Genomic DNA, 27,171 nt, shown 5'->3' with positions numbered 1-27,171 from the left:
ATTGATCGCCAAAGTTTCACAAAGTCCTGCCAGAGAGAGTTTCCTCTCTTTCCATAATGTGTTATAAGTATAAGTGAATAAATAAGACCTTCCTCAAGCAGCTGGGCTACTATTCTTCTCTTAAGAGTTCAGTTATGATGGCTAAATACCAAATGAGAGACCATATCAAACCCCAGGAGGACCTCATCTGAGACTGCTGTTCCAGGAACAGTGTATCAGCAGATCGGACAGACTGCCTGTGGTAACTTTCCATCCCATTTGGAAAATATGACTAATCAAAATAACAATAAAAATTATCATAATATCCTTTCTATCCTATGGCTATCCTATGGCTCTAAGTGCTGTCAGGTGTGTGTGTGTGTGTGTGTGTGTGTGTGTGTGTGTGTGTGTGTGTGTGTGTGTGTGTGTGTGTGCGTGCGTGCTTGATTCAACACTATGGGGAAAATATAACAAATCAAGCACCAAAACAACATGTTACAGGGACACAGGATCTTAGGCCATTTCTATCATGTTTCCGCTTGTGTTCTGATGGTCAGCACTTCCTCAAATGGAACCATAACACTAAACTTTGAAAAGGGGAACAAGTCCGATTCCAAACTTCACTTTTGGTTTCGGCTGCTCTCTGCAGTCACTCTTGAAAATTCCTATATGAGTAAATCTCATTGGATGTTTTTCTCAGTTGATACATGATACTTAGAAACCAAGTAGAAGTTTAACCCAAGTTGCCTACAGGCCTACAGAGCAAGTTTAGGATATAAGAATGTGTTTCACCCTCAGTATAAAGTGTTAAATCTTATAACAATGTCATTCTGCTTTGGTGTTAACTTGTGATATTCATTTCTGATTACTTCAACAGTTGTCATTAGTGATAACAAATAATGGCAAGAACTGAATCATCAGTGTAACTGTTTCATGATATATTATCTGAAGATATTTTCACATACAAATCACCCAAAGTGGATTCTAATACAAAAAAAATATACTGTTCATATGGTTTGGAAATAACTTTCTGTGATCAAAAAGCATACTTGCTGCTATGACTGTTTTTTTGTACCATGACTACAATATGTGGAAGATTTCTTCTGTGAGTTCTAGTTGCCTGTAATCTAACCTCAAATAACAAATAGAACTGTGAAGTACTGTCCAGTTATGTTTTTTAGGCGAATGGGGAATGAATGTAAATATGATTGGCTACACGACGCTTCACAGTCAGGAACTAACTAGTCATTATGAACTTGACTAATAGATGATATGAATGCAGGCTGTAGGATCCAGCTTATATTTCTCACTGGGACACTTTCAGTTCCTATTTGTCAAGTCAATGTTGAGCGACATTGTACGTTTCTCAACAAAGCAGTAAGAAAAACAACATTTATCACCAGCTTCAGGAACAAAGATTCTCATGCTGCATTGTTTACATGATGGATGGCTATGTTATATCATCTGTAAGTACTATTGTTTGATTATAACATGTTAATACAGATTTTGATGTTACTTTGTGATGGTGAGAGGATCTTGTACTGTATTAGGTTTATACCAAATAGTGACCAAATAGTGAATAACTGTTTCTATATTTAAAGAAGATTAAATATTCATGTATATTACAGTTACAGTTAAAAGTAATTCTGGCCTAACACTTGAAACAATATTTTGTCTGATTGTGGCTAGACAAAGGGGCACAACCTTTACCTTTCTCAATAACAAAATCTTATTTTTTCTTTGCCAAAGGCTTCAGAGGAAATTATTCCAAATGAGCCAGAGATTTATCGGCCACCTGCGGAGTTGTACTCCTACCTCTCTAATGTGGGAGAGATTTATGAAGGTGAGAGGACTGGATTTAAATGTGGAGTATAGAGCATGAATCACTGCGTGGCTGAGCGCCTTGTCTTTTGTCATTTTTCAGACCACAGATGGAACTACCATTCTGAGCGCGTGCAACAGACCGACTTCGACAATTCTCCAGGAAATCACTTCGCAGAGCTTCAGTGTGTTTCTCCTCAACAACTGCTGCAGCCCTATCGCTACAGCAGTGAGGCTCTCCCCCTTCACCTGGACCCGGCACTCGGACCTCTGTCTGTGTCACCACAAGTAAGGTGTTATCTGGCCAAGTTTAGAGCTCATGTTCATGATGGCATTATAGTGCAAAGAAGCAATCTCGACATATAAGGTTTAAATAATTACAAGCATCTATAGTAACCAGGAATATGCAGTATATGATTATACACGTTCCCAACCCAACCCATCATCCTACAACAAAAAAACACATGTTCCTTGAATTTAAGTCAGTTTTCAGTGTAACCTCACCATTAACATGAAGCGGTAATGCTTCGCCCTGAAGAATAGCCATAATGTCATGTATTACAAGGTTTTCCACTGACTTAAGATTGCTCAATGAATATTTCCCCTGAGTGAAGAGACATTTGCCCACTGCAGCCTACTCATCATAAGAATAGGACTAGAACAGGAACTCAAGCACAAAGAGGACACACACACACACACCAAAATTGGGGTAATATACTTAATTAAATTACGGCAAATACTTAAATTTGCTCATTCTAATTAAGTTAGGTACCTGTTTCATATATTCCTCTCTATTTTAAGTGAGGATGATCATAAACCAGTGCACATTGAATGTGGCAGTGCAAAAGGGAAGGGGTTCAAGCTCCCTTGGGACCCTATCTGTGCCCACAACCATAGGGGAAATAGACATTTTTTTCAGGAATTTCTGTAAAGAAGGAAAATGTTGTGGTTTTTGCTCATTTTGTGATTGAAGAAAACAGCATTGTGATGTGTGATTTGGACCGTTGGGGATATTTTCACTGAAATGTCATGCTCCTGCTGAGCATTGAATTCTATTTTGGCATAGCTACTTCCTCTTTTAGCACAAAGAAACCCTTGTCACTACCACACTAAAAAAAAATGTCAGTCAGTCCTTGATTGCGAACAAAATAATGCCGCTCTATTGCCTCTTTGTGTAAACGTGAACCATGACATTTTTCCCCTAAAGATCCCATATTACACCCCCGCCCTGTGCTACCAGTACCCAGCCTCTGCATCACCTGCCCATTACTGCTCAGAAGAGGAACAAAGAGCACAAAGTCCACCGCTCGAGGTGTCAGAGGGGGAAGATGAATTTGAAGACCACAACCCAGCCTCCTTAAGGAAAGACACCGGTGAGTATTGACGTTTACATTAAATCCTAATGAACTGAATACCACATGGTCTCACATCCAGTCGTTTGCTCGAGGGTCATGAACAGGCTAACAGAGATTCTCGACCTCGGCATCCCTCTCTGTCTTTTAGGAGTCCTGTTGAATTTACAGACCCCCAGGCATCTGAGTATATTTAACAATTGCAAAGAAGATTATATTACTAAATTGGAAGGACAGAACAAAACTATCCATAGACCACTTACTAACTTACTGAGTGAACACTCAACCTTTGAGAAACTAACTGCAACTCTAAGAAATAAAGTTAAAAAATATCTGGACTCCTGTGGTCCCCATTTTTTAAATACCTTGAGAGCTGATTCCCCACCACCCATTGTTTCTAAAATATCACAAATACCATGAGAGACCAACGACATGCTCTAATGTACCAGACTTTATATTACACAGTGTGCAATACCCTATATATTACTTGTATATGCTGTATATTATGTGCTGTATTGCTTGTGTTTGTGTTTGTTTACACCTATTTTCCCTTTGACTTTGTACTGTTCTTGTGATGTGATGTGATGTGATGTAATGTTTTGTACTTGTCTTGTCGAGTATTAAGTTATTGTGTGTTCACTATATCACCCCATGTCTTTGTATTTTTCTTGTGATATCTTGCTGAAATAAAGAAAGAAAAAAGAATACCATATGGAAGGCTGAGGAAATGATAACTGCCAGGTAAAATTATCATATTCTCATATTTCCACTCCAGGTAACAAGAAGAAGATCCGCTTGTACCAATTCCTACTGGATTTGCTAAGAAATGGCGACATGAGTGACAGTATCTGGTGGGTGGACCAGGACAAGGGCATCTTCCAGTTCTCCACAAAACACAAAGAAGCTCTGGCCAGCCACTGGGGCCTGCAGAAGGGCAACCGCAAAAAAATGACCTATCAGAAGATGGCCCGCGCTCTGCGGAACTACGGCAAGACCGGAGAGATCAAGAAAGTAAAGAAGAAACTAACCTATCAGTTCAGTGGGGATGTGCTAAGGAAACTCTGTTTAGAGAGCGTGTATCAGTATCCCCACTGACGAGGGAGCAAAGGTTTTCTTTCATTACGCTGAAATCACTAAATCAGCCAAGATGATATGTTCATTTTTGCAATTTTGCTTACAAGGCTGTATTTATTTATTTGTAACACCAGGGTTCTTCCAGTGTGGCATTTGCTAACTTCTACCTTAAACTGCTTGATCATACTCCCGCATGAGGTGTGTGTGTGTTTGTGCTTGTGTGTGTGTGTGTGTGTGTGTGTGTGTGTGTGTGTGTGTGTGTGTGTGTGTGTGTGTGTGTGTGTGTGGCCTAGCAACACCTAACTATATTGCACAGTAGTCATTATCGCTTACTAATTAATGGATTCTGCAAAGTCAACCTTTCCTGGAGGGTAATCCTGTTAACAGACCCTGTCATGTATTTTCCATCCATCTGGTGACAAATAAACCACGGAAAAAGAAGATTATGTGATGAGACTGAGAGTTGAATGAGAATCTTCCCTCAACTTTGCTTCTTCTCTCTCTGGCGAGGCTTTTCCTATCAGAATCAAAGGTCGTTGGCACGTCAAAATATACTGTACATGTGCATGACTGTGCATGACTTTTGATCATTTTCTCATGAATATGTGTAAATGAATGTCATCTTCTGAAAAACGATGTATTTCAACATAGAGGAAAAAAAATAAAAAGTAGTATGGCAGAGTATTTGTTGGCCCACATAATAATGCTGACGCATTTCGGCCTATACAGCCTTCATCAGAGCATATGAAAACATGGTCAAGGTGTATATATCCCTAATAAATAATCTCAACAGGTGAATGTAATAAAGACAATTAATCAGGATCCAATCTTATTAAGTGGGTGGCATCATAACATCACAAAGCCAAAGGTCAATATCATAGTTTCCAAACTGTGGCACAAGCCCCTCTAGTGGTACACAGCAACATTACAAGTGACACTTTGATACAAAGAAAACAAGATCACACCAAACAATTCTATGCAGTTAAAGGTCGACATAATTAGTGGTACTATGGTTATTTATAGAAAGCACTTGAGGTTAAAACCATTATTTAGTCTGTTGGGGATCATTGTATTTAGGGGTCAAATCCAAAACATTGCTTCTTCTTCTGCTTCTTTTTTGTTTGTCCCACATATTCCAGACCACACAGACATGTCAACATGTAAATAACATGAGTGGATTTACAGTTAATATATTGGCGGATTGGAACCATCTTTCCAGTGAAGGGATGTTTGAATGACTTTGTGGTCACTGTGTTGTTTCAACACGCACAACCTCCACATCTCCACATCCCAGTGGCAGAAAGACAAGAGGGTTTTATCCAGAGTCATCTTTCAGTGTGCCAGGTTATCTTTTACTGTCGGAGCTCTTCTAAATGAGAACAGTGGTGTTGATATGTCTTGAAGAATGTGCCAATGTTGCTTTATAATTGTTTTGATTTTTTTTTGCAAAATATGATTACATTCTGTAGTAAAACAGATACGGTTTGACTGGTTTGTTGTTGATTTGTCACCCAAGAGCTCTGATCTAGGAGTCAACTTCGCATGCTTGATGGCATTCTCAATAGAATCCTCTCTTTGCATCTATTGGCCATGTCTGTACATTTTTCATCAAAGATGATGGTTCTGATGGTTCAGAGCAGTTACGCTTGAGTCTCAGGAATTGACCAGCAGAGATATTGGACTTTATATGTGACAGGTGATTGCTGGTAGCATGTAATAATGAATTTCACTTGATGAATTAATGGCTCCAGTTTCACCTTTGGTGATGGTTAGATCCAAAAATGTTATGAGTAGTCATGAGTAGAAATTTCAGGAAATTTGAACTTACATTGATGTAAAGGATAAAGTATTTTAGTTCATCTTGTGTTCCATCCCAAAATAAAAAATCAATGTACCATTTGTAGAGTCTTATTTTGGAGTTATAAGGATTGCTGTTAGGGTCATGAATGGTTTCTTCTTCCCATTTGCCCACAACTAAGCCAGCCACAGAGGGTGCTGCTGCTGTTCCCATAGCTGCTCCTCCTTGCTGAAAATAATACTTAGAATCAAACTTTATATAATTGCGACTCAAGGCCAGATGTAATAGCTCTAAGAGAAAGTTATTAGGTGGATTATGAGTCTCGTCAAGATAGAAAGTAAGAGACTGAATTCAATGCAACTTCATGAGGGATACAGCCATATACGTTCTCAATAACAAGAGAGTATTTTGGTTTAGAGTGATATTCTTTATTATAGGCTTAATAGTAGCTTCGAAATAGCTTCAGAAAACATGTATTGACAAGCTGAAACATAGTATTATGATTTAAATGAACTTCATAAATAATTTGTTAATTTCAGGAAACTATAGCAGCCATGTATGCAAAAGTGTCAGAGGTAAGAACCCAAATTTTCTTCTGCTGGATTGGAACGTTACTTCAACCAGGAAGTTTACAAAAAGTCCCACCCAGAACAACTTCCGCTAACGTTTTTCTAATCGGCCAATCAGAGCCCAGATGGTGTTTCCGTGCAAATTTCAAACAGTGTCGAGTCGACGAACAAAACGAGCAGCCAGACACCGCGGCGGCGGCACTAACATTAGTTGTTTTTTTATTTTTAAAGGTAGCTTTTACCGTTAGGAACATACATATATATTTTACATTTTCTGGACTGGCAACATGAGGAGGAGGTTAGTACACGTTTTAATCAGATAGAGCCTCCATTTTGTTGTTAAGCAAACTGTTAACTCCCTAGTCCCTAACTAGCCAGCTGGCTAGTTAACGTTAACAGTTTCTTTTGAGTAACCGTCTGTACATGCTGCTATGAGTATTTTAATGTATGTTTTAAGTTAATGTCGTTTTCGTTTAAAAACGCTTATTTCACGTAGGTTAAATCGGTACATTAGCTGGCATTAACTTAAACTAATAATAAAATGTCACATCGTTAGCCTCGCCAGCTAGTTAGATGTGTGCTTTATGGCAGCTAACTGTTAGCTTACTGAGTTTAATTACCCATTTTAACGTTCTCGCTAACAGTGGGCTAGTCGAACTGGTTTGTCTAGTATCAGGTGTCTGAAATCCAGACCACTGATTGACTTGAATACTCTCTTTTATTCCAGCGAAGTCCACGCAGCAGAGTCTGTGTCTTGTCTCAATAGAGCATTGGTTAGGTTGAAGGACATTTGGGAGGAAATAGGGATCCCAGAGGACCAGCGCCTACAGAGAACCGATGTTGTCCGTGAGCACATTAAAGTGAGTACCACATTGACTGTGAAAGAAAGTCTGCCCTTCATTGTTTTTCTTATGGACTTGGCAAACTGTTAAACATTGGTTTTACTTCCATTAAAGGGTTTGCTGGACATGATGATTGCTGAGGAGGAGACCCTCAAGAAAAGACTGCAGAACAGCATAGAGACCTGTCGCAAGGAACTCAATGATTTGACCATTGAACTTCAGATGCCCCCCTTTGAGGTATAATCACATTAAAGGATAAGGCCGGTGTTTTTTAATGCATTGCTTACCGTCAACAAATCCCATGAAAATAACAAAATCAACAATGCGTTTGCTCTACTCCCGTTACTTTCTGACTTCCCACGTACCGTTTTTAGCCGTCAACTCAGAAGTCATTGGCTCCAATTGTAAGCTAAAAACCTTGAAATACAGCTCACAAAGACATAGTTTCAATTTTAAAAATCGCTAACTGTTACCACGAAAAATCAGGCTGTTGTAGTTATTACCAAATCAAATTCAAACGGGAACAAATTCTTCATTACGCCGGGGACTATTTTCGGTGCTACGGAACTACTTTCCTGAGATCGCAAAGTGTTTATAGCCGGCTTATTAAGTTGTTTGAGGAAAAAGTCGGCCGGCCCGGTGCATTGTGATGATGAAATATGTTGCCCTGAGCAACGGCATGGCTCTTTGACATGTTTTTAATCGTTTTTTTAATACAATGGAGTTCTATGGCTGCTGGAACATGGTTTCGTTGGGCATCGGCTACATGGACGAGATTTGCTGGCAAAACAAAATCATTGCTGATTTTGTTATTTTCATAGGATTTGTTGACAGTAAGCAATGCATTAAAAAACACCGGCCTTATCCTTTAAGACATACTGTATATGGTTGTTTTCTTCGGCATGTCTGGAAAGCCACTTAATGGTTTTGTCTAACTTTTGGGGTATTTTGACTCTTTACTGCTTTGCCTCTTGAGGAGGAGGAAGGATGCAGCATGTTGCAGTTGGAGAAGGACAGCCGCACACGTCTAGAGGTGATGAGGAAGCACAAGCAGCAAAGAATGGAAGACCTCAGAGCCCTTGCAGTCAAGGACCGCGAGCTGTGTGATATAATGTGTTCCACACCCCTTTGCATCGACCAGGAATCTGTCCCATCACAGGAGCAACTACAGACATACCGCTCCTACCTTGACGATCTGACCAAAGAGAAGGTACCACTGCTTGTTTGTGGATTTATCTGGATTGTAACATTTCTTGCTGGTAACTATATTGAATGACAACATAAAGGTGGTGCCAAATGTGGATATATATGATAGCAATGCTCATTTTCTGTCTGTTTTCCTGGTCTTTTCAGGAGCGTCGTCATGATGAATTTGTGGGCATAAAGAAGCAGATCATCTTGTGTATGGATGATCTGGAACGTCTCCCAGAGACAAGTTTTGAGAAGGATGTGACATGTGAGGATGAGGAGGCCTTTTGTCTGTCGAACGACAATATTGCCGCTCTCAAACTGCTCCTCAGTCAGGTGATTTGCTTATAGAGGCTTCAATTAAACTGATGCTATGATTTAACAGTCCAGTGTCATATGTTGTAATGCGTTTGTTTTTTTTGGGGGTTTTACTTTTATTTTATTCTTCTTTCTCCAGTTGGAAGAATGCAAGGCAGAAAATGATCAGCGTTGTTCAGCATACCGCACTAAGATCCAGGAACTGTGGGAAAGACTCCAGATTCCCCAAGAAGAGAGGGAGGCCCTCGCTGAGCACATGGTCAGCTCAAAGAAGAACAACATGGAGGCAGTAAGAAAATGATGCGATGTCTTTGTCATAGCAATGAGCAATTATTTATTAAAACATTGAATTGCATGTTGTTTTGCCAAATGCTTCCAATTGATCCATAATGCTGTAGTGTTACTTATGGTGTATATTCTTTCTTCCTAGCTCCAAGATGAGGTTAAACGTCTAGATATGCTAAAGTTGAAGAGCATGAAAAGCTTCATTGAGGCCATCAGAGCTGAGGTTGCCCTTTTCTGGGAGAAGTGTTTCTACAGCCAAGAGCAGCGCCAAGCTTTCGTTCCATATCATGACGGTGAGTTGTTGTTTTTATAGCAACGCAAATCCCTATCTGCGCTGAATCTATGTGGTTGGTAATCAGAGAGGGAGAGAGTGGGTCTCAATGCATGTTTCTCCGCACAGATAATTTCACTGAGGAGCTGCTGAACCTGCATGAGGCTGAGATGTTGATCCTGAAGAAATATTACGAGGATCACAAGGAGCTTTTTCAGGGAGTCACACGATGGCAAGAGAACTGGTTGTTGTTCTTGGAACTTGATGTGAGTACTACCACACAAACTGTTGTTGTGACTGCTGAAAATATGCACATTCCTATAATTTTCACTAGCCATAGAAACAAGATGACTGATGATTGGTATGGTAAATGGTAAATCCTCTCTGGATGTATGTTCTTCCACCACAGAGAAAGGCTAGCGATCCCTCTCGCTTCAACAACAGAGGTGGGAACCTTCTTAAAGAAGAGAAGCAGAGAGCGGATCTGCAAAAAAGTCTGCCGAAGGTGAGCAAATGTCTCTAAATGCCTTTTATTAGCATGTGTTCAGTACATTTCTTAACAGGATTGCTGATATTGTGAGAGTATATAAGCAAAGATGTCTTTAGAGGCCCAAAAGAAAACCTTTCTCATCAGATTAGATTTAATTATCCTAACCATAACTGAGATGAACGTGAGCAGACAAAATACAAAGGGAGGGGGGAACAAATGAGGGATTGTTGGTGCATGACCCAGCTTTGGACAGCAGGTGGGGATGTTTGACAGTGTTTATTTTGTCTCAGATGGTATCGGTGATGTTCCTGTGCATGTGGTTGCCAAACACAAACCAGCTTAAACAGTAAAACAAGAACACAGCCACTGTCAGCATTTTAAATTTAGATGCATCAGTGTTGCCCTGTTTGTTTCAGTTGGAGAAGTGTCTGAAGGCCCAGATTGACCTTTGGGAGCAGGAGCATGGCAGGGAGTTCCTGGTTAATGGACAGAAATTCATTGAGCATGTGCAAAAGCAGTGGGATCTCCACCACACAGAAAAGGAGAAAGAGAAAATGGAAAGGGTAACTGATTACTTTCACTTTAAAAACAAAGTCCAAGTCTTATTTCCTTTTCATGAAAGCTTTCATGTGATATGATTACATTGTTTTTGTTTTGTGAAATAGCAAATGAAGAAAAGCAAACAGACTGAGGAGGACATGCTGTATGGAACTTCCTTACGGACGCCATCCAAAAGGCGGATAGCAGGGACTCCCACACCCGGCAAAGTGAGAAAGGTAAGACGCTGTAGTTTTGTTAATTCACTATTTGTGACTGTGCCAGTGTGTGGCAGGGTGTGTAGAAAGTTAACCCACCTTCTTCCCTCTCATCATGTAGCTCAATGGCACCTCGACCATCTCCACTCCAAACAGCACCTTTGGCTCTGGCTTCAGTGGAACCATCTGCCACTCGTCAGTCCAAAGACTGCCTCTGTCCGCTAGCAAGGTAAGCTCACTGTAGTCCTCATCCCTCCTTTGCTGACAAGATTCACATCATGTGTTTAAAGAACAGAAAACAAAACCTCCTCTAATTACAGGGCCTTGGCCTGCGAAACCCCGGGCACGGAAAGACTCCTCGTGCACTAGACCGAAACAAGGAAAACATCTCCCACCTCAATAGAAATGCTCTGAGTGGCGCATTAAGGTCTCAGGATAGTCCGGATCGCAACATCACCTTTAACTCTGTTGCTGGCACCTATTCGGACTTTGCGGTAAAATTTCTGCATTTATCTAGCCCTTTACTGCTAAAAGCCCAGTAAAACACAATCTAATGAAGGAAAAATGTTGTTGGTTGCTCAGTCTCACCACTATTTAAGGGGAAATCAGCCTGAATTGACTTCTTTTTCCTATTTTGAGTTTTGAGTCATGTATTCTGTATCATAGAACATGTGATCCTATGACATTATCTAATTGCTTTTGCCTGAGATCATCAAATGAAAATTTTATGGACAGTCATGTTCGCGTTGCAGATCAAACCTTTACATTACAATTCTAGATGCCATATAGCTGTGATAAGATTTTCCTTCAAGCATCTCAGGCAATGTAATTCGATGATGTAACTGGATTGCACTTTCCTTGATCATGAGAGTTCATTACTTGAAACAGGCTAGCAAAGTAACCAACATTTTGAATCATTTAGTCACACTGAAACTCAAGTTTTTTTTTTTGTTTTTTTTTATTCCAACAAAAGATTGCTCACTTTGGAAATGTTTGTCTGCTACTAACAGACACAGTCGATATGTTTTACAGACAATATTACATGTGGATTTTTTTAAGAGTTTAGTTACAAAGTGAATGATCAACCATCTGAAAAATGTGATAGCTACTGACAAAATTATTAGCATGATAGCAAAACTTGCTGTTACTAGTTTACTTAGTAATGAATGGAGAAATGGAGAAATTAACAGTGGACATCAGGTCATTTTGAACATAAATATATTTCCAAAATGATATATAGCATTTTGGAATGAACACAACCTAACATAGTGTGGATGTGGGAGTGCAGTGACTTGTATATTTAACCGTTTGACTTCTGACATTTGACACCAGTACATATTTATATGAATAATATTGAAAGATGACTGTCTCTCCTTTACAGCGAGACCTCTCAAAGGCCTCAAAATCCAATTTGAAGACGGGACAGCTGAACTCCACCATCAGTCATCACTGATGGGCTGAAGGAGCTGCACCAGCACCGGGAGTCATCCAGCTCAGCGGTGGTTTGGCGTTGTTTTCATAGTTTGCTTTTTTCCTTTGTTGGACATAAGGGAAATGTGTCTATGGCATTTTAAATGTTACTTTTGTGTAAAAATCCTAACTTAGAAAAAATTTATTTTTAAGCTGTATGAAGTCAAGCAGTCCTGCTGAACGATTTTCATAAAACTGATTTGTTCCAGGTTTCTGCCAGGGCAATTTTCTCTGCTATATAAATTTTGGTAGCAAGCTAATCATAAGCATTCATGTGCCATGACTATGTTTTTGTTTTTTTATGCTTTTCTACTAGTAGTACAGCCTTTTTAAATGAACCATTATGAACCATATCTAGCACTACGTTTCTTTGATTTGCTACTATAGCCTTCCTGTATGCACCGTGATCTGCTTTCTGTAGGCTGGAATGACAGCCGTGTGCTCTTCAGAAAGTTGACATTGTCTTGGTGCTGTGGGTTTTTTTTTTCTTTTTTTTTTTTTTTTTTTTGTCAAACTAAATAAATGTTTTTTAACATGAGAGCATAACTTGGACAATGTTATTATTTTCTGATAGACAAAGAATGCATCTTATTTACTATAATTTCACGAACTATGCCTGAGGTGTTTTCATCCCAGCCTCCACAGTCAATTGGATTATTATGGTTTCATTAATCATTTGAGTCAGAAGGCAGTGTCCCTTATTTAGCATTTGATTATGACCAGATACAATATCTTTAGTACATTTGACATATAAGAAAGAATTCTCTCTCCATCTAGACATTAACTAGGAAGATGTTCTGTTAAGCCATGCGTGTCATGAGTTCTTCCAGAGCCTTCTCGCGGTGGTTTTCATGGACAAGCAGCACCTCTTTGATCGCACTTTGCTGGAAGCCCATCTCATTAAATTGTGTCAGGAGGCGCAAGAACTCAGCAGCCTGAAATGAATTTTCAAGCAAGTGTTAACACACACAGAAGTGAAGGTCAAAAGGTGTGGCTATGGTTCTGGCTCTTATCTGCTTTTGTATGTTAACACCGAAGAGATCGTCACCTTGCTCTCACAGTTCTGGAACATTTCCAAGGCCTCGTCTACCTGTGCTTCATCATAGCCCAGTCCACACAGACGGTTACTTGCAACCAGAAAGTTCAGGATCTGTTGAGAAAGGGACAAGTAATTATGAGAATAACATGTTGGGCCTTGATAAAAGCACAGGCACAGATGGCACAAGTTAGACACATTTATCTTACACAGTGGGAAAAATACTGATCACAGCCATTTCAGAAGACTTACCTTCTCTGGGCTACGATAGCCTGTCTTCTGCAGTGCCAATATGGCTGTGCGTAAAGGGTAGCCCTTCTCAGTGACGGCTTCAAGCAGCTCCCTTTCCTCCTGGCTGAGAGCCGACAGCAGCTCTGCAGAGAAGTCAAAGAAAACCCCATGAGAGACACCAGTCCGCAGAGTCTAATGAAAAGTGAAGAAGAGAAAGAAAGATGAAAATATTTCAGTTTTTTCACAAATTAAAGAGATGAGGCTATGAGAAATGGCCTTATCAGAAAAAATGTGACAGAAAAGAAGTTAACCTTCTGCCTGCGGTTTCTGACAACAGGTCCTGCAGACGAGGGTCGTGTCTGCTGCAGCCTGGATAGAGACGGCATGACCGGTATGTTTTGGGAGTACTTTCCGTTCGTGTTCACTGGGCGCTGCTTCTTCTTGCAGTTCTTCTGCGCTTGGCGGAGGGGACTGGCCTGCTGTGACCTGTGCTGCTCCAGAGCAGACAGAGGTCTGCAGTTTTGGAAAGCAGCTGAGGTCTCTGAGGCTCTCCGATGGCCTCCGAGGCTCAGAGGGGAGACAGGCCTACAGTGGTGAGTGGAAGTGCCAAGGTGGAGGTTTTTGACTCTGGAGACTGGGTCTTTTGGTGCAGCACTCCTTGGTCGCTCTCTGCTCTTGGGAGGATGAGGTGCATCTTCAGTGGAGGAGCCCTCATTATCCTCAGAATAACCACCTTCTTCCTCTGAGTCGGAGATGAGGAACTTAACGGTGCGGCGGGGCAGGCAGCGGGTGTCTGCAGAGCTCAGGCTGTGACTCCGGGGACGAGGGGCGGGAGCCCACAGGTCGCTGCTCCAACGACTGGCCCAGCGACTCTCCTGAGGGCTGCTGAACATCAGCCGGTAGGGAGGGCAGGATGGAGAGGCCCCACCTCTCAGAGCCCGACACACTGGCCGTGCTCCCCTGCAGTAAACACCCCGCACCCCAGTCAAAACCCAGTTCTCCAGGTTGAAGACGTACTGCAACACAAACCAACAAACAACCTCAAATGATTTAAGGCAGTGACTGTAATATCGGTAATGACATGCAAGGGTTTATCACAGAAATAAAGGCAACAGCAACAACCTGGCATATCCTGAGATTTTTTTAACAGTTCACTGCTAATGGAGGAAATCTTGAAAGACATTCAGCTGAGATAAAATGAAAATGTGTTCTCGGATGTCTGACCTTATTGTCTTGCAGCATCTGGAGGTAGTCTGGGATGGTGATGTCCGGAGCCGTCACCAGCTCTAGTTGCTTCATGGGCTCCGCCAGTGAGCCCAGCGGGGTCTGAAATGGGACGTCCTCCAGACTGTTCATTGGCGGCAAAATGCACCGGAGTGTACCAACAAATAGCCTGCATCAGAAGAACAAATATGAAAGGGCTATCAAGAATGTTTACAAATGGAAAGCAACTTTAAATGTGATCGTTTTCAGTTATGGATCAGACCTCCATTGCTTTTTCTCAGCACTCACCTCTGTAAAGTGCCTCCTCACTGGTCCACAGCCTTCTGAAGCAATGGCAGGTGTGTGACTAATGAGTGTGCGTGAATGACTAATCCAGTGACATGATCATACCAGATAAATCTCTTCATCTCTAAGCCTCTGACATCATCTGAGGAGTTGTTTACCAAGAAGTACATGGAAAATCTTCCAAAAGACTTCCTGTTTTGGTACAGTTCATTTATATACGTTTATTATTTATTTATATATGTGAATCATTAAAATAGACACAAAAAACAAAAACAAAAACAGGACTGATAGTGAATATATTAGTATCTTTTACTATGAGTACATCTGCAACCTAAGCTATAATGCCATAAGTTGTTTCAATATTGTATTGTATGTATGTAAGTGCTTTGTTGCAAGGTGATCTCATTTTGGATACAGTGTACCTTCTTAATTCCGCTAAGGAGTTGAACGGGGGATTAGGAAAATGCTGAGGTATTGGGAAACGAGGGAGAGCACTCTGCCTTTCCGGAGATTACCTGCTTATGTAAGGGGAGGCAGTTCTAATACAGTGCAACTTGACGTGATGACGTGATGTCTGTCGTGTTACTACTCTCTGTTGCATCATGATTTATGTGTAGTGGACATCTGAGAAAATGTAATTTGTATTAGAATCATTCCACCATCCTCACTTATGGTAACCGAATGAATTTGAACTGCAAAATGTTCCGATCTGAGTGCGAGGTACACATATAGCAGACATGTTCTGGGGTAAAGGACAACAACAAAAAAGGTTCTGTACAGAGATATACATTTTATTTATATATTTAAACAATCACATCAATAAATTTAAGAGTCACAACTTTGGGGGCTTACAGCTTCTGTAACAGACCTCTGAAAACTGAGAGAAAAGCAGTTTTTAAACTTTACTGAAAGCAAAGGGAACTTAAAGCAAAGGGAGAACAAACCTAATCTCATTTTATAGCACATACAGCATTTAAGGGGACAGCAGCATGGTTCAGTCTGATGATTACATTGAAGCAGAGGCTCGATTACAGACATGTCTATTGAGGTACCATTTAGTAACATGACATTACATCACTAAAGGTGAGGTGAGATTCCAACGCTGGGCCAAGCACAAAAAAAAAAATTAGTTTTGCTGTTCTGATCTAAACCTGTGATACAGAGGTCTGTAGGTAAACACATATACATTCCCTAAAGAGTGGGCTAGAGGAAGTAAAACACTGAAAAATAACCATTCTGGCTGTTTAAAAGGTCACCATTACTTTCACCTGCTTTGTGTAGTGTGCTGGTGCTGGTATATTACACTTACACAATATGTTCTCCAAATTAGAGGTCATGTCATACAAACTGCTTACAAATGCTACCCAAGTGATGTAGCTCAACATTTACAGCCCGATTTAATTATGAACACCATTATTAAAATGGTGGTTAAGAAGAAAACATCAAAATATTGATGTGCTCATGGAATATCATGCCCTTATGACATAAGGCATTACTTGTGGTATGCAACATGAAAACATTACATTTGCACATTGTCAGCTCCCTGTTTTCAAGTGTACAGTATGATCCCATAATGTCCATTTGCTTCCCTTGCCATTTCAACCTATCACCACAAAAAAAGAGAAAACAAATCACCTAGCTACGAATCCTTTCAATAATAAAATTGCATTATCTTTAGATAGATAAAATGTTAACAATCCCCAGAGATTGAAAATATTCTATAAGGTCCACCTTGTGAGCGCACCTCTAAAGAATTAACATCTGATGCACGGGACCAAAGGTTGTTACACACTCATAACCTTGTTCATCATGAAAACACTCCTCAGCGAGAACCAGCAGCCTTCATTACCTTTACTACATCTTCCACATGGTTGTTAGGGTGTCAGGGGCTGTAATAAGAACCCAGAGTTGTATCCACCAAAGGTTCATGGTAATCTAGTGATTTTAGATTGCACTGTCTTTAGGACTTGGTGAAATTAATGACAGGGGGTTCAGTTGTTGGCAGCGTCTGCCTGCCGAGGCCAGTTCTCCTCCTCGATGCCCGAGTCGTATTCCTCTTCTGCCGACTCCTTGGCCGGCGCTCTGAAATTCAAATGGAAACTCTAGTTCAGGTTTCACACCGCATAACTTCCGAGACTCAGTGTGCTGGGGCTAAAGGAATCTGATCTCCAACATGAAAGACACACGGCCCCGTTTTGTGAAATACTGACCTGATGTATCTGGGCTCTGATTTGCCTTGGACGACATCTTTGTTCAGCTCTACAGCCATGATGTCAGAGTGAGGCACCTCAAACATGGGCTCTAGAAGGAGCTTTTCCTGTGAAAGACATTTTATACTGGCACGTGAGTCAACAGTACTATTAAAAAAATAAGTTTGTTATACTTGTGGTGAGTTCACATACCATGATTGATCTGAGCCCACGAGCTCCGGTTTTTCTCTCCAGGGCCAACCTTGCTATAGCCCTCAAGGCATCTGGAGTCACATTGAGTTCACACTGCAACAAAAACCAATACATGTTCATTACAATTGTGACATCTTATAGGTCAAATATAAATAAATAGGCACTTGTAGATAACACTCTAGCAAAAAAGGTGGTTCCACATCTGTAGCTCTGATGAAAAACTATTTGAAAATTGGTAAAAGCATTGGAGCTACAGGTGTGTTGAGAGGAGAAAAAATAACCAAACATCTTCGTTGTGGTGCTGGGGGTAAAGTGGCCCCTTAGTTTAGCTACAGGTGTGTAACCAATTCTTTTTGCTTTTACTCATCGTTCTGCCTGCACTTCTAACATTGTACAGTAGCATACACTATAGCAGAGCCCTTACTTTGTCCATGCTGAAGAGAGCCTGGTATTGGGGCACCACGGCGTTGCGTGGCTCAGTCAGGATTCGGACCAGCGTGTCTTCATCCAGGCTGTGCAGAGGCACAACCACGGGAAGACGGCCAACAAACTCTGGGATCATTCCAAACTCAATCAGGTCCCTGGCCTCAACGTGCCTCAGCAGCCTGTCCTTCTCCTCAATCTCTGCCACTGTGTCTGTTTCACCGCTGGTGTTGGCCAGGTCTGCCGCCGCCGCCGCACGCCGCCCTTTCCCCAGGTTGGAGGGAGTTCCAAATCCCAAATACTGCAAAGCAACAAAACACGGGGAAGTAGTTAGAGGCAGGAATGTTGACATGTTTAATCTAGCACCTACAGAGAGCTTAGTCTGCTGACAGTCGGTACATATGGGGGCTTTTCACTTACCTTTTCGTTCTTTCTTCTGCTAATGATTCTGTCAAGTCCATTGAAGGCACCGGATGCAACAAAGAGGATGTTCGTTGTGTCCACCTGCACCGTTTCTCCTCTCAGTTTCCTGGAGTTTTTCTCAGGAACATTGACGATCGTGCCCTCCAGGAGTTTAAGCAAGCCCTGACAAGAGAGAGAGGGAACGGGAACACAAGTTCAGGACATCCATCAAGGGAAGGGAAACAAAATCAAAAGAAAAGAAAAATCAGGGAAAAATAAATAAAGGAAATCTAATGCTGTGCTTTAAATCAAAATTTTACAAAATATGTTGGTGAGATACATTTTGTTCAGTTTCACTCAGAGCTTGATGGGTATAAACCAATTCCATGACATTTCATATCGTATTGTATAGACTTGCTATGGCCTCGGCTGCCTTAACGAATTGTTGGCACTCGCTGTTTGCCACAAGTCTCTCTGATTGGCTCACACTGATTTAGGAGGAGTCTATAAATAGGTCTTTGCATAATGAGTCTTTCTATGGTGCTGAGGATGGTCTTGTGACAGAAACATTCACCTTTTGTTTGTTCACTGCCACTTTTTTGTTGGGCACTATGTAAATTAATATTTTCCCTTTTTTTTGCATCTGAGGAACCTCTTTTGTATTTTTTGTCAGTGTGCGGGCTACTTTCTTCAACCCATTCATTGTTTGCTTGTCCTATGCACCTGACTTACATTTTTGGTAAGCCCTTTTGTCAAGAGTGCAAACACCCCTACTTGTCTTGTATAAACCAATTCCAAGAATGGTGTTTTCTTCTTGTCAAACAGGTTGAACACAGACCTGCTGGACTCCTTCTCCTCCTACATCTCTCAGCTGATGGATTCCAGGCACACTTCCAATCTTATCCACCTCATCCAGAAACACGATACCTGTACATGAAATGCAAGAACATGGTCACACTCCGATTCAAAACTCAGTGCTTTGGTGACCAACTAATGTTCAGAATTAGCCTGAGAATGGTAAATGGATGAAAAGCTAAAAAGGACAACGATGTCTGTACTGACTTTAATACCAAGATTACCATACCAACAAATAATTAGAGGGAAGCCCACTGTAATGAAGTTTGTGAAGGTGGCCATTAAGATAGCAGGAGTATAGTTTAGTAGCCTCAGGGACATAACAGGCAGGTGGTAAACAAAGCAAATGCCATTATCTCTGACTGTGCTCTTCCTTTACATTCTGTTTTTAAGGTAGTACCCTCTGGTCAGCAGCTCAGTCTCACTGCTGTCAAGAAAAACAGGTATCCCTACTGCCATAGGCCTCCTTAATGTTGGTAGAGGGAGGAGGATATCCATGATTGAAGCTTTATGATGTTATGTGTATTTGCTGCTTGCCTGAAATTCTGCATCGACACCTTGCATTGGTAACTGTCAATTGTTGGTTTTATCAGTCAGCCTTACAGACAAGCTACACTGGAGCCATCGGGTGACAGGAATTGCCATCGGGCGTCAACCATCGAGTGAACGCTCCCTTTAAAGTCAATTGACCCTGTTACACTGGCTGCCTTGTGTCCGATGGCAGCAACCTGAGAGCAGCCAGCGTTAAGATTCGCCTATATCCAATTCCTGATCGCTGATGCAAATTATTTAGCATATAGCCTACATATAAATCCTAAGAAATGTTTAAATTCAAATAGACTGTTTCTGGTGATTGATAAATTAGATGTCCATCCATATAATAGCCAAGCGCAATATATGTCTAGTATTTTCAGTTTTAACTGAAATGACACTGAACTGACATGTGGCCCAGATTATGATGATTTACACAGAATACATTAGAACAACACTAAGAGTCTAACAGCTCCTCAATGTTGAATTTTGTGGAAGCGTTTCTGCCAGGAATCGAACTCGGTCTCCCGCTTGTGAGTCTGCAGTCTAACTCCCTGCAGCCCACGTGACCCATAAAGTGGTGAACAGAGCGACCGACCGACCTCTTTGTATTGTTACCTATTTGCACTAAAAAAATTTGCAATAAATAAAAAAAAACCACTTTATTGTCCAATGATTTCATAATGCCCACATTAAAATTAGAAGTGTCCCATTCTCGAAAGGTCTAACAGGTGTAATCTGTGTCTATGGTTGATTAAAGGTTAACATCAAATATTATGGCACGATTCAAACATGAAAAACTCGTTCCTACCACCCACCTTGCTGGGCTTTTTCCACTGAATAGTTGGCATCTTGCAGCAGTTTGGCAATAACTGACTCAATGTCTTCCCCCACATATCCAGCCTGGGTTAGTGTGGTGCAGTCACAAATGGCAAAGGGAACATCAAGACACTTGGCCAGCGTCTGTGCCAACAATGTCTTTCCTGTGAAAAATCAGAGGCAGCATAACAAAAGACAAATCCATATTTGCAATAAACCATACCTATATATAACAGTGTGCATTTTAATGATTGCACAAGGGTCACTGTGCAGCAGTACAATGTGGAACAATGTTGACACAACACTTACCTGACCCAGTTGGGCCTAGAAGTACAATGTTGCTCTTTTCCAGTTTGATGTCGGTGTGGGTGGAGTCCAGGACGTCCCCGCCCCTCCTCTCCTGAGGAGCCTGCTGGCTAGCCTGCTGCTGCATGGACGCTCCCAGGGCATTTCCATGGGGACTGATCCCTGCAATCTGCAGCAGTTCTGCAATCACATGACACAACCAAAGTTTTAGTTTTGTGATTGGCTGCATGAGTACAAAGTGTTCAGTGAATGAAACATAAGAACATTTGTAGGAACAAAAGAGGAGGAATTTCACCAATCACCAAGTTTCTCTTTAGAACCCCTTAGAACCATTACGTGTGCTTTGTTATTGTACAATTTAAAGTGGCCAGTAATTGAGTGTATATGTGCCAAATTGTGGGTAATAATAGTTTCAGTACAGGCTATAAATACATGTGCCCTAGTCAGTGCAAGTGTGGAGTTACTAAGTGAAGAGGGCTGCACTGAAATAACAGACGTACAGATGTAAATGTAGGTCAGTGGGCCACCTAATCGTATTGTCTCCCCAGTAAAAGAATGACAGGTATGATTATCTGGTACAGTTTCTGTAGATCATTTCCACACCTGGCAAAATGGTAATCAGCCAATTCCAGTCAATGCAACTGAACTGGAGCTTTATCAACTCATATAATACATACTGTATCATTTGGTGTCAAGCGGTTGCCTAGAGAGTGCTGGGATTAATAAGTAAAGATCATTTTCTGCTGTATCATTTTATAAATTAATACCTTAGCCAGAGCATCACTGTAAATAAATTACTAGAAATAAGTCACGGTGAAAAGGGCAATACAAAGATCTAACAAGAGCCACAGTGGTCTGTACATTTTGGCATTTGTGCAACTCATGATAATAACATCCGAACAAAATGCTGATTAAGTGACATGACTTTGAAATAGCCAGTGATATCCAGATAACAGTAAGGACGACCAATCACTTACTTGTGAATCTGTACTCATCCTCTCGTCTTCTCATCTCTAGCTCTACAGGGAGAGGATGAAAGTTCTCAAATCAATATTATCATTACCATTACTTCATTACCAATACAATCCTGCAAACAAGTTTATCAAATTGTGGACGATACTCATTGAACAAATGCCAAATCATACAGATGTTATGCTACAAGTCACGTTATGTTTTGAGGCCACAGCTGCAATCTCTAGTAAATGGCTCTTGGCACTAAACCAATCAAGATTCTATAATCTGTTTAAAATGTTACTCCCCAGATTTAATTGCTTTGATTAGACGAGTATTTATTTCAGTATGGGCGCATCAAAAAGAATCACCAAAAAAATGTCATCACTTTGATAAATTACTACATTGAAAAAGTTCCTAAAATAGGAAAAATTCAATGGATTAAAATTACTGTTACTCTTATACAAGCAATCGCAGAATTATCTTAAAATACAACACTGAAGGAGGGTTACACAAATAAATAGCAGAATAAACGTGAAGTATTTAACCACAGCAATACTGACCACGAGGTGTTAGAGAGGCCTGTTTTTCCACCTCCACCTGCTGCCGACTCCCAGCAGGGATGTTGTTGTAGATGCGCTTGTAGTGATTGTACACTGCAACTGCCAACACCTTTTTTGCATAGGACTGGCCAACAACGTACTTGTCGAGGTAAGCATAAATCTGAAATAAATGCATTTAAACCATACTTAATAAAGTCACTCTTGGCAAACGGGAAGCGCAACGCCTACAATGCATGTCATTTAAAAGCATGCAAACATTGGTTCTTGCTTCGATTTCTCACCTTCTTCGGGGGAGGGGGAGGTTTCTGTGCAAATGCCAGCTTCACAGCCTCAGCAGCAGATTCTGGCTCTTTGTTTAGCCCCTTCTTAGAGTCCGTCTCAGAGAGAACCACGAAAAAGTGGTGGCATTTCTCACATTTGACAAATCGTGTTGATGCTACAAAAGAACAAAATATATTCAATACTGAAACATTTCACTACCTGGTGATGAATGAGACTGAAACTCAGAACTAGGGCTGGGCGATGTGGCCTAACAATAAAATCTCTGATTTTTTTCACACCTACACCCGATTTACGATTGTAATCGATTTTTTTTTCTTAAAAACAAACTAAAAAAGACAAAGGCATTATTCAAATAAGTGTATGAAAAATATATGAAACGCCACCGCATCTGTAATGTCTTTCCACCGGGGTCCCTTCTTGTCATAGGGACCCCACGGGAAAATGATGTCACTAATGTTAGCTGGTTTTTAGCAGCCGTTTGGGGGCTGCCACTAGCTCGTGCGTCTCGCAGTGCCGCACACTTCTCCACTCGGCTGCTGCCTTTGTCGGAGATGCTGGAATAAATTTGTCGCGCTGCTGCCTTTAGTTGCCACAGACTTTAGACAAACTTTACAACGGACAGCGGTTTGCTCGACGTCGGACGTTGCAAAACCGAACCACTTCCAAACGACTGAGGAGACGCTGCCTTTTTTGGAAACGAGCTCCTCACTTGTAGAAGCGTGTGCTGCCGTCTTGATACTGTGTTTGTGTCTGAGGGGAAATCTCAGTGGGCAATATCAACTGTGGAAGCTCAGGGAAGCGGTGAGGCTTGACTGACAGAGAGCGGTTCCGTGCCGTATTTACCCAGGTTAAAGTGAAACTCGATTTTCATTTTTACACATCGTCCTAAACCATAAATTCGAATTAATTGATAAAATCGATTTATCGCCCAGCACTATTCTGAACCAAATCAAATAGCAATTACAAATAATTCTCAGCATTTATTTAAATCGAGTAGTACGGGATTAGTAGTGTTTACAACTTCAGACAATTTAAATAGTGTTGTGAAAGTTATCAATCATAGAAAAGAATACTATTTTGACATTCAAGTACTTTGTTGTGATTAGCTCAACGTTTGGGCTGTCCTTTGTGAGAATCCCACCCAGCTGGCATGTAAAAATAGACGAAATAAACCGTAACACCACTTTTTAAATTTGCCTTAAAGTAGAAGTATGCACATCCAACCCAATTTGGGCTCAGGTGCTGGAGAAAGGCAGAACTTATGGAAAATGGAAAACATATCAGCACACGTAATTTATCATTTTTGGGGGGGCTGGAATGCAGTAACTTCCTGTCTTTTCAAGGTGTTGTGGGCCTAATTTAACAAAACATCTGTGATGGGAGGTTTGATAACCCCAATGACATCTCTCACACCCACCAAGGGTTACATCATATCCTGTGTATTGGTAGATGTGTATCCAACCTGCTTAAAATTACTCACATACAAAGGTCTCTACATGTGTGCAGGGATCTCCACATTTAGGGCAGCGGAGCTGGCTTCCCCCCTTGCCTGATCCTCCAGAGCCAGACAGTCTCTTTCCCTCGCTGATGCTTTTCTGTGTTAATGGACAAAATAGAAAAACACAACTGCATCAGCATACAAATTACATTTCTTTACCATTTATTGCATGTACAAAACGGTGTGGGATAGAAAAGATAAGACTCTGCCCTCCCAGGAAAGTACCTTTCCACCATCACTTCCGCTGTCCTTCGTTGTCCCATCTTTAGAGGCGTAGTAGACAGCGGTCTCTGAAAATGACCTCACCCGGACCTGGGGAGGTAAATGAGTTTCCCTCGACCCATGTCTACTCAGAGAGAACAGCTGGATTCGGGAACATGACAATCCTGTAACAAGAACGACATCCCTTTTGACTACAATATTGACATCTGTAAACAAAAGTTTAAAATCAATGGAAATAATACAATTATTTGAAATATAATTTTACACAGAGATGAACTTGAATGAGAACTGACCAGCATGGATACACATCTAATTCTACGCATAGCACAATTGAAAATAAGCACTTTAAATCATTTATACATATTACTACAGATGGTGGTCTTCTTAGTTCACAAAATATCGGGTGCGTCAAAAAAGGCAACATAATGGCCTAGGTCTATGGCATTATCAGCAGGACACATTACAAACTTGATCAACTGCAGAAGATCACAGCTGGGGCCATGAGGAGCAAACCATACTTAAATGTTACGTGTTGTAGTTGTTGCATTTACTATTACTCGTGATATTTGTAAGTGTCGTTCTGTTGAATATATTTCTCAGAGAAGAAAGACAACCTTTACGGTAACAACGAGGTGACAGCTGTACCGTTCTCTGATAGGCAGGTTTGACGTAACGACGTTATCTTAGCTATATTCTAAACAATGTTAGTGACGTTTCCACCTGCCGTTGACATTATGACCGTGGAAAAATATCATAACAAACAGCTATCTGTGTTAGCTAGAGACCTACGTTACTTAACGGGCAGCAGCAAATACCACAATGTCACGCAGCTTTAGCCAGCTGGCAGGTAGTTTTGTAACGCTGAAACGCACTTTTCTTTCCCTTTCTTACCTCTGTGCGCAGAATTTAAGAACAATCTCGCAGCCGAAGTGCATGGACAGGACATACTTCTGGCTCAAAATCCTGAAAATAAACAGGGAAAAAAAACCAAGTGAATATAGTGGACAGAGAAGAGAATGGCTAGATTAGTTGGCAGTTAGCTGTGCCAAACATAACCAATGAAAGGCTGAAGTGTGAGTGAGGCCGAATAAACATTTCATAACTTCAACGTCACGGTTAGCGTTAGCTAACCAGTTAAGTAAATCATAAATTGGTATAGTAACTTATGTCATAAGATGTAGTTAGCTACTATTGAAAACTAGCGTACATACCCACATAAATGTAAAAAGGTTGTCTGTGCTATCACGGCTAAGTTCCTCCTGCTAGCTAACGCTAATATTAGAAAAACAAAATAGACAGCGTAAATGCACAGGCACCGTGCCAAAATGAGTTAGGCCCAGGCCAGAGCCACCTTATGCCGGAGGACAAACAGTCCTGGCTGGACAGGCAGCGCTAATGTTGCATAGCCGTTGAGATTAATGGCTTTAGCCAGCGGCGTGAATACCAATAGCTAAGAGTTGGGTATGTAAGCTAACTTAGCTAGCTAAAGGCCTAATTTTACACAAACAAACAACGAGGCAACGTTTGGCTAGCGATACTTACAGGGCACGATGAAACCAACCGTGTCTTGACAGCTCCTTCGAAACAACAATTTTGCTAAGTCACTGTATCGCTCACTCCCTTTACTTTAGTTTAACAGGTCAGTATGTCATACCAATGTCACTAAGCACCTATCGCATGAATCAGATAGCGTTAGCTCCTTCAGGACGCTATTACACAGGTGGGACTAGACCCAAAGTGATGCAAGTTAACGTTCCTGTTATGAAGTAGGTCGGCTAACGTTAACCCGGCTAGCTAGCTTTCTCTCTCGGCCTTATTACGTATTAGGGACAGGGGAAGGGCCCTCCCCTCTTTCAAAACAAGCCCCTAACGTTAGCCCCTACACCCGTGACACATGTGTGTGTACCTAAACCATGGAGATTACATAGTATAATCTCTACGATTTAATAAATGTAATGTAGTGAAAGCATCATGGAAGCTTCCCTTATCCTTATGCACTTCACACCTATCCAGATCTTTGAGATCTACTAGTCCATTAGCTTTTGTTAGGAGGAGCGAGGAGGAATTCTGGTGCGTTCAATGATCCTCGTAATCTGGCGAATTAACGAGTTAACCACAATGAAGTTATGTCGCATTGGGTGCTCCTCGTAAATGTGTAAACAGTTAAATCGAACGCTTTCTCAGACGAGAAGTCATGGCCACTGAAATCTGAGGTAGCAAATTTAACTATCATTCGACTGTGTTTTTCCTCATTTGACAACACTGTGCGTGGCATTTAGGAAGGATGTAGGCAGGTCCCACTGCTGTGTGGGTGTTGAAAGGGCATGTTTTAATCACTTTTTGGATTCAACTGTTGGAGATTGTGTTTGTAGTCTACCTATTGGACCAAACCGTTCCTGCATATCTGGAGATGTGAAAGCTCTCCAGTGAATTAAGTCAGTGGTTCTCAACATGAGGTCCGGGGACCACCACGTGTCCATGAGGGGGTTCCAGGGGGTCCTCAGCAAATTGATGAATTGTTAAAGGAATAGTTCACCCAAAAATGGAAATTCTGTCATCATCTACTCACCCTCATGCCAAATGAAACACAGGTGAAATTTGTTAATCCATATAACACACAGGGAGGTTGCCAGCACAACTTCGTAGCAGCCTTCTCCAAAACAACTGAAGTCAATGGGGACCTGTTCTTTAGAGTTCCAAAACAAAAACAGCCAAACAATCACACTGTGAATAGAAAGACCTATACACCATTATTTGTTGCAAATCAATCAGCTGTAGTTAAGATTTGGAACTCTGAAGAACTGGTCCCCACTGACTTCAGTTGTTTTTATATTATATTATATTATATTTAATATTATATTATATATATATGGACCTGGACTCTTCTGCCCAGAACCAGGTCCAGTTCATGTTCCTGGGCCTGGCCCAG

At 41.1% G+C, this 27,171-nt stretch overlaps 4 protein-coding genes across 7 annotated transcripts; 2 read left to right on the top strand and 2 right to left on the bottom strand.

The window, feature by feature from the left end:
- The first annotated feature begins 1,303 nt into the window (after positions 1-1,303).
- On the top strand, positions 1,304-5,204 carry spi1a (Spi-1 proto-oncogene a). The gene is made up of 5 exons (XM_071896674.2): positions 1,304-1,445; positions 1,729-1,822; positions 1,904-2,088; positions 3,008-3,173; positions 3,928-5,204. Exons 1-5 carry the CDS (start codon positions 1,419-1,421, stop codon positions 4,245-4,247), a joined length of 792 nt encoding a protein of 263 aa, XP_071752775.2. The 5' UTR covers positions 1,304-1,418; the 3' UTR covers positions 4,248-5,204.
- A 1,554-nt stretch (positions 5,205-6,758) lies between these two features.
- Positions 6,759-12,750, top strand: LOC139909527 (protein regulator of cytokinesis 1-like). Of its 2 annotated transcripts, XM_071896668.2 has the most exons (14): positions 6,759-6,891; positions 7,321-7,453; positions 7,550-7,672; positions 8,412-8,645; positions 8,789-8,959; positions 9,081-9,230; positions 9,372-9,519; positions 9,627-9,763; positions 9,907-10,002; positions 10,404-10,550; positions 10,653-10,763; positions 10,864-10,971; positions 11,063-11,236; positions 12,124-12,750. In XM_071896668.2, exons 1-14 carry the CDS (start codon positions 6,881-6,883, stop codon positions 12,193-12,195), a joined length of 1,815 nt encoding a protein of 604 aa, XP_071752769.1. In that variant the 5' UTR covers positions 6,759-6,880; the 3' UTR covers positions 12,196-12,750. The 2 variants fall into 2 exon arrangements, with proteins under 2 accessions (XP_071752769.1, XP_071752770.1); XM_071896669.2 differs by lacking the exon at positions 11,063-11,236.
- A 262-nt stretch (positions 12,751-13,012) lies between these two features.
- Positions 13,013-14,835, bottom strand: LOC139909511 (uncharacterized). Its single transcript, XM_071896645.2, has 5 exons — positions 14,704-14,835; positions 13,791-14,495; positions 13,501-13,671; positions 13,261-13,362; positions 13,013-13,147 (listed from the first exon to the last, which is right to left on the bottom strand). Exons 1-5 carry the CDS (start codon positions 14,833-14,835, stop codon positions 13,013-13,015), a joined length of 1,245 nt encoding a protein of 414 aa, XP_071752746.2.
- Positions 14,836-15,758: 923 nt separating this feature from the next.
- Positions 15,759-26,130, bottom strand: clpxb (caseinolytic mitochondrial matrix peptidase chaperone subunit Xb). 3 transcript variants are annotated; one of them, XM_071896642.2, is made up of 15 exons: positions 25,785-26,129; positions 25,134-25,205; positions 24,246-24,406; positions 24,003-24,117; positions 22,522-22,676; positions 22,241-22,400; positions 21,704-21,745; positions 20,730-20,906; positions 20,420-20,584; positions 19,054-19,142; positions 18,234-18,398; positions 17,815-18,114; positions 17,391-17,483; positions 17,199-17,305; positions 15,759-17,070 (listed from the first exon to the last, which is right to left on the bottom strand). In XM_071896642.2, exons 2-15 carry the CDS (start codon positions 25,186-25,188, stop codon positions 16,980-16,982), a joined length of 1,875 nt encoding a protein of 624 aa, XP_071752743.1. In that variant the 5' UTR covers positions 25,189-25,205; positions 25,785-26,129; the 3' UTR covers positions 15,759-16,979. The 3 variants fall into 3 exon arrangements, with proteins under 3 accessions (XP_071752743.1, XP_071752744.1, XP_071752745.1); XM_071896643.2 differs by lacking the exon at positions 25,785-26,129 and adding an exon at positions 25,594-25,636; XM_071896644.2 differs by lacking the exon at positions 21,704-21,745 and having other exon boundaries at positions 25,785-26,130.
- Positions 26,131-27,171: the final 1,041 nt, after the last annotated feature.

This window comes from Centroberyx gerrardi, chromosome 4 (genome assembly GCF_048128805.1).
Source record: "Centroberyx gerrardi isolate f3 chromosome 4, fCenGer3.hap1.cur.20231027, whole genome shotgun sequence".
NCBI lineage: Eukaryota > Metazoa > Chordata > Actinopteri > Beryciformes > Berycidae > Centroberyx > Centroberyx gerrardi.
Note: the sequence above shows the minus strand (reverse complement) of the source record. Positions and strands in the feature narration are given on the sequence as shown.

What these genes read in the sequence shown, in the direction of transcription:
- spi1a (XM_071896674.2), top strand. Translation starts at nt 1,419, where the DNA reads ATGATGGATGGCTATGTTATATCATCT. An exon ending in TGTGGGAGAGATTTATGAAG is followed by an intron (nt 1,823 to 1,903) that starts GTGAGAGGACTG and finishes GTCATTTTTCAG; the next exon opens with ACCACAGATGGAACTACCAT. An exon ending in CTCCTTAAGGAAAGACACCG is followed by an intron (nt 3,174 to 3,927) that starts GTGAGTATTGAC and finishes TTTCCACTCCAG; the next exon opens with GTAACAAGAAGAAGATCCGC.
- LOC139909527 (XM_071896668.2), top strand. An exon ending in TCAAACTGCTCCTCAGTCAG is followed by an intron (nt 8,960 to 9,080) that starts GTGATTTGCTTA and finishes TTCTTTCTCCAG; the next exon opens with TTGGAAGAATGCAAGGCAGA. An exon ending in TGCCTCTGTCCGCTAGCAAG is followed by an intron (nt 10,972 to 11,062) that starts GTAAGCTCACTG and finishes CTCTAATTACAG; the next exon opens with GGCCTTGGCCTGCGAAACCC.
- LOC139909511 (XM_071896645.2), bottom strand. Translation starts at nt 14,835, where the DNA reads ATGAACAGTCTGGAGGACGTCCCATTTCAGACCCCGCTGGGCTCACTG. An exon ending in TCAGAAACCGCAGGCAGAAG is followed by an intron (nt 13,672 to 13,790) that starts GTTAACTTCTTT and finishes ACTTTTCATTAG; the next exon opens with ACTCTGCGGACTGGTGTCTC. An exon ending in TCCAGAACTGTGAGAGCAAG is followed by an intron (nt 13,148 to 13,260) that starts GTGACGATCTCT and finishes AATTCATTTCAG; the next exon opens with GCTGCTGAGTTCTTGCGCCT.
- clpxb (XM_071896642.2), bottom strand. Translation starts at nt 25,188, where the DNA reads ATGTCCTGTCCATGCACTTCGGCTGCGAGATTGTTCTTAAATTCTGCG. An exon ending in ACATGTAGAGACCTTTGTAT is followed by an intron (nt 22,677 to 24,002) that starts GTGAGTAATTTT and finishes GTTCTTTTGTAG; the next exon opens with CATCAACACGATTTGTCAAA. An exon ending in AGTGGAAAAAGCCCAGCAAG is followed by an intron (nt 19,143 to 20,419) that starts GTGGGTGGTAGG and finishes TTTCATGTACAG; the next exon opens with GTATCGTGTTTCTGGATGAG.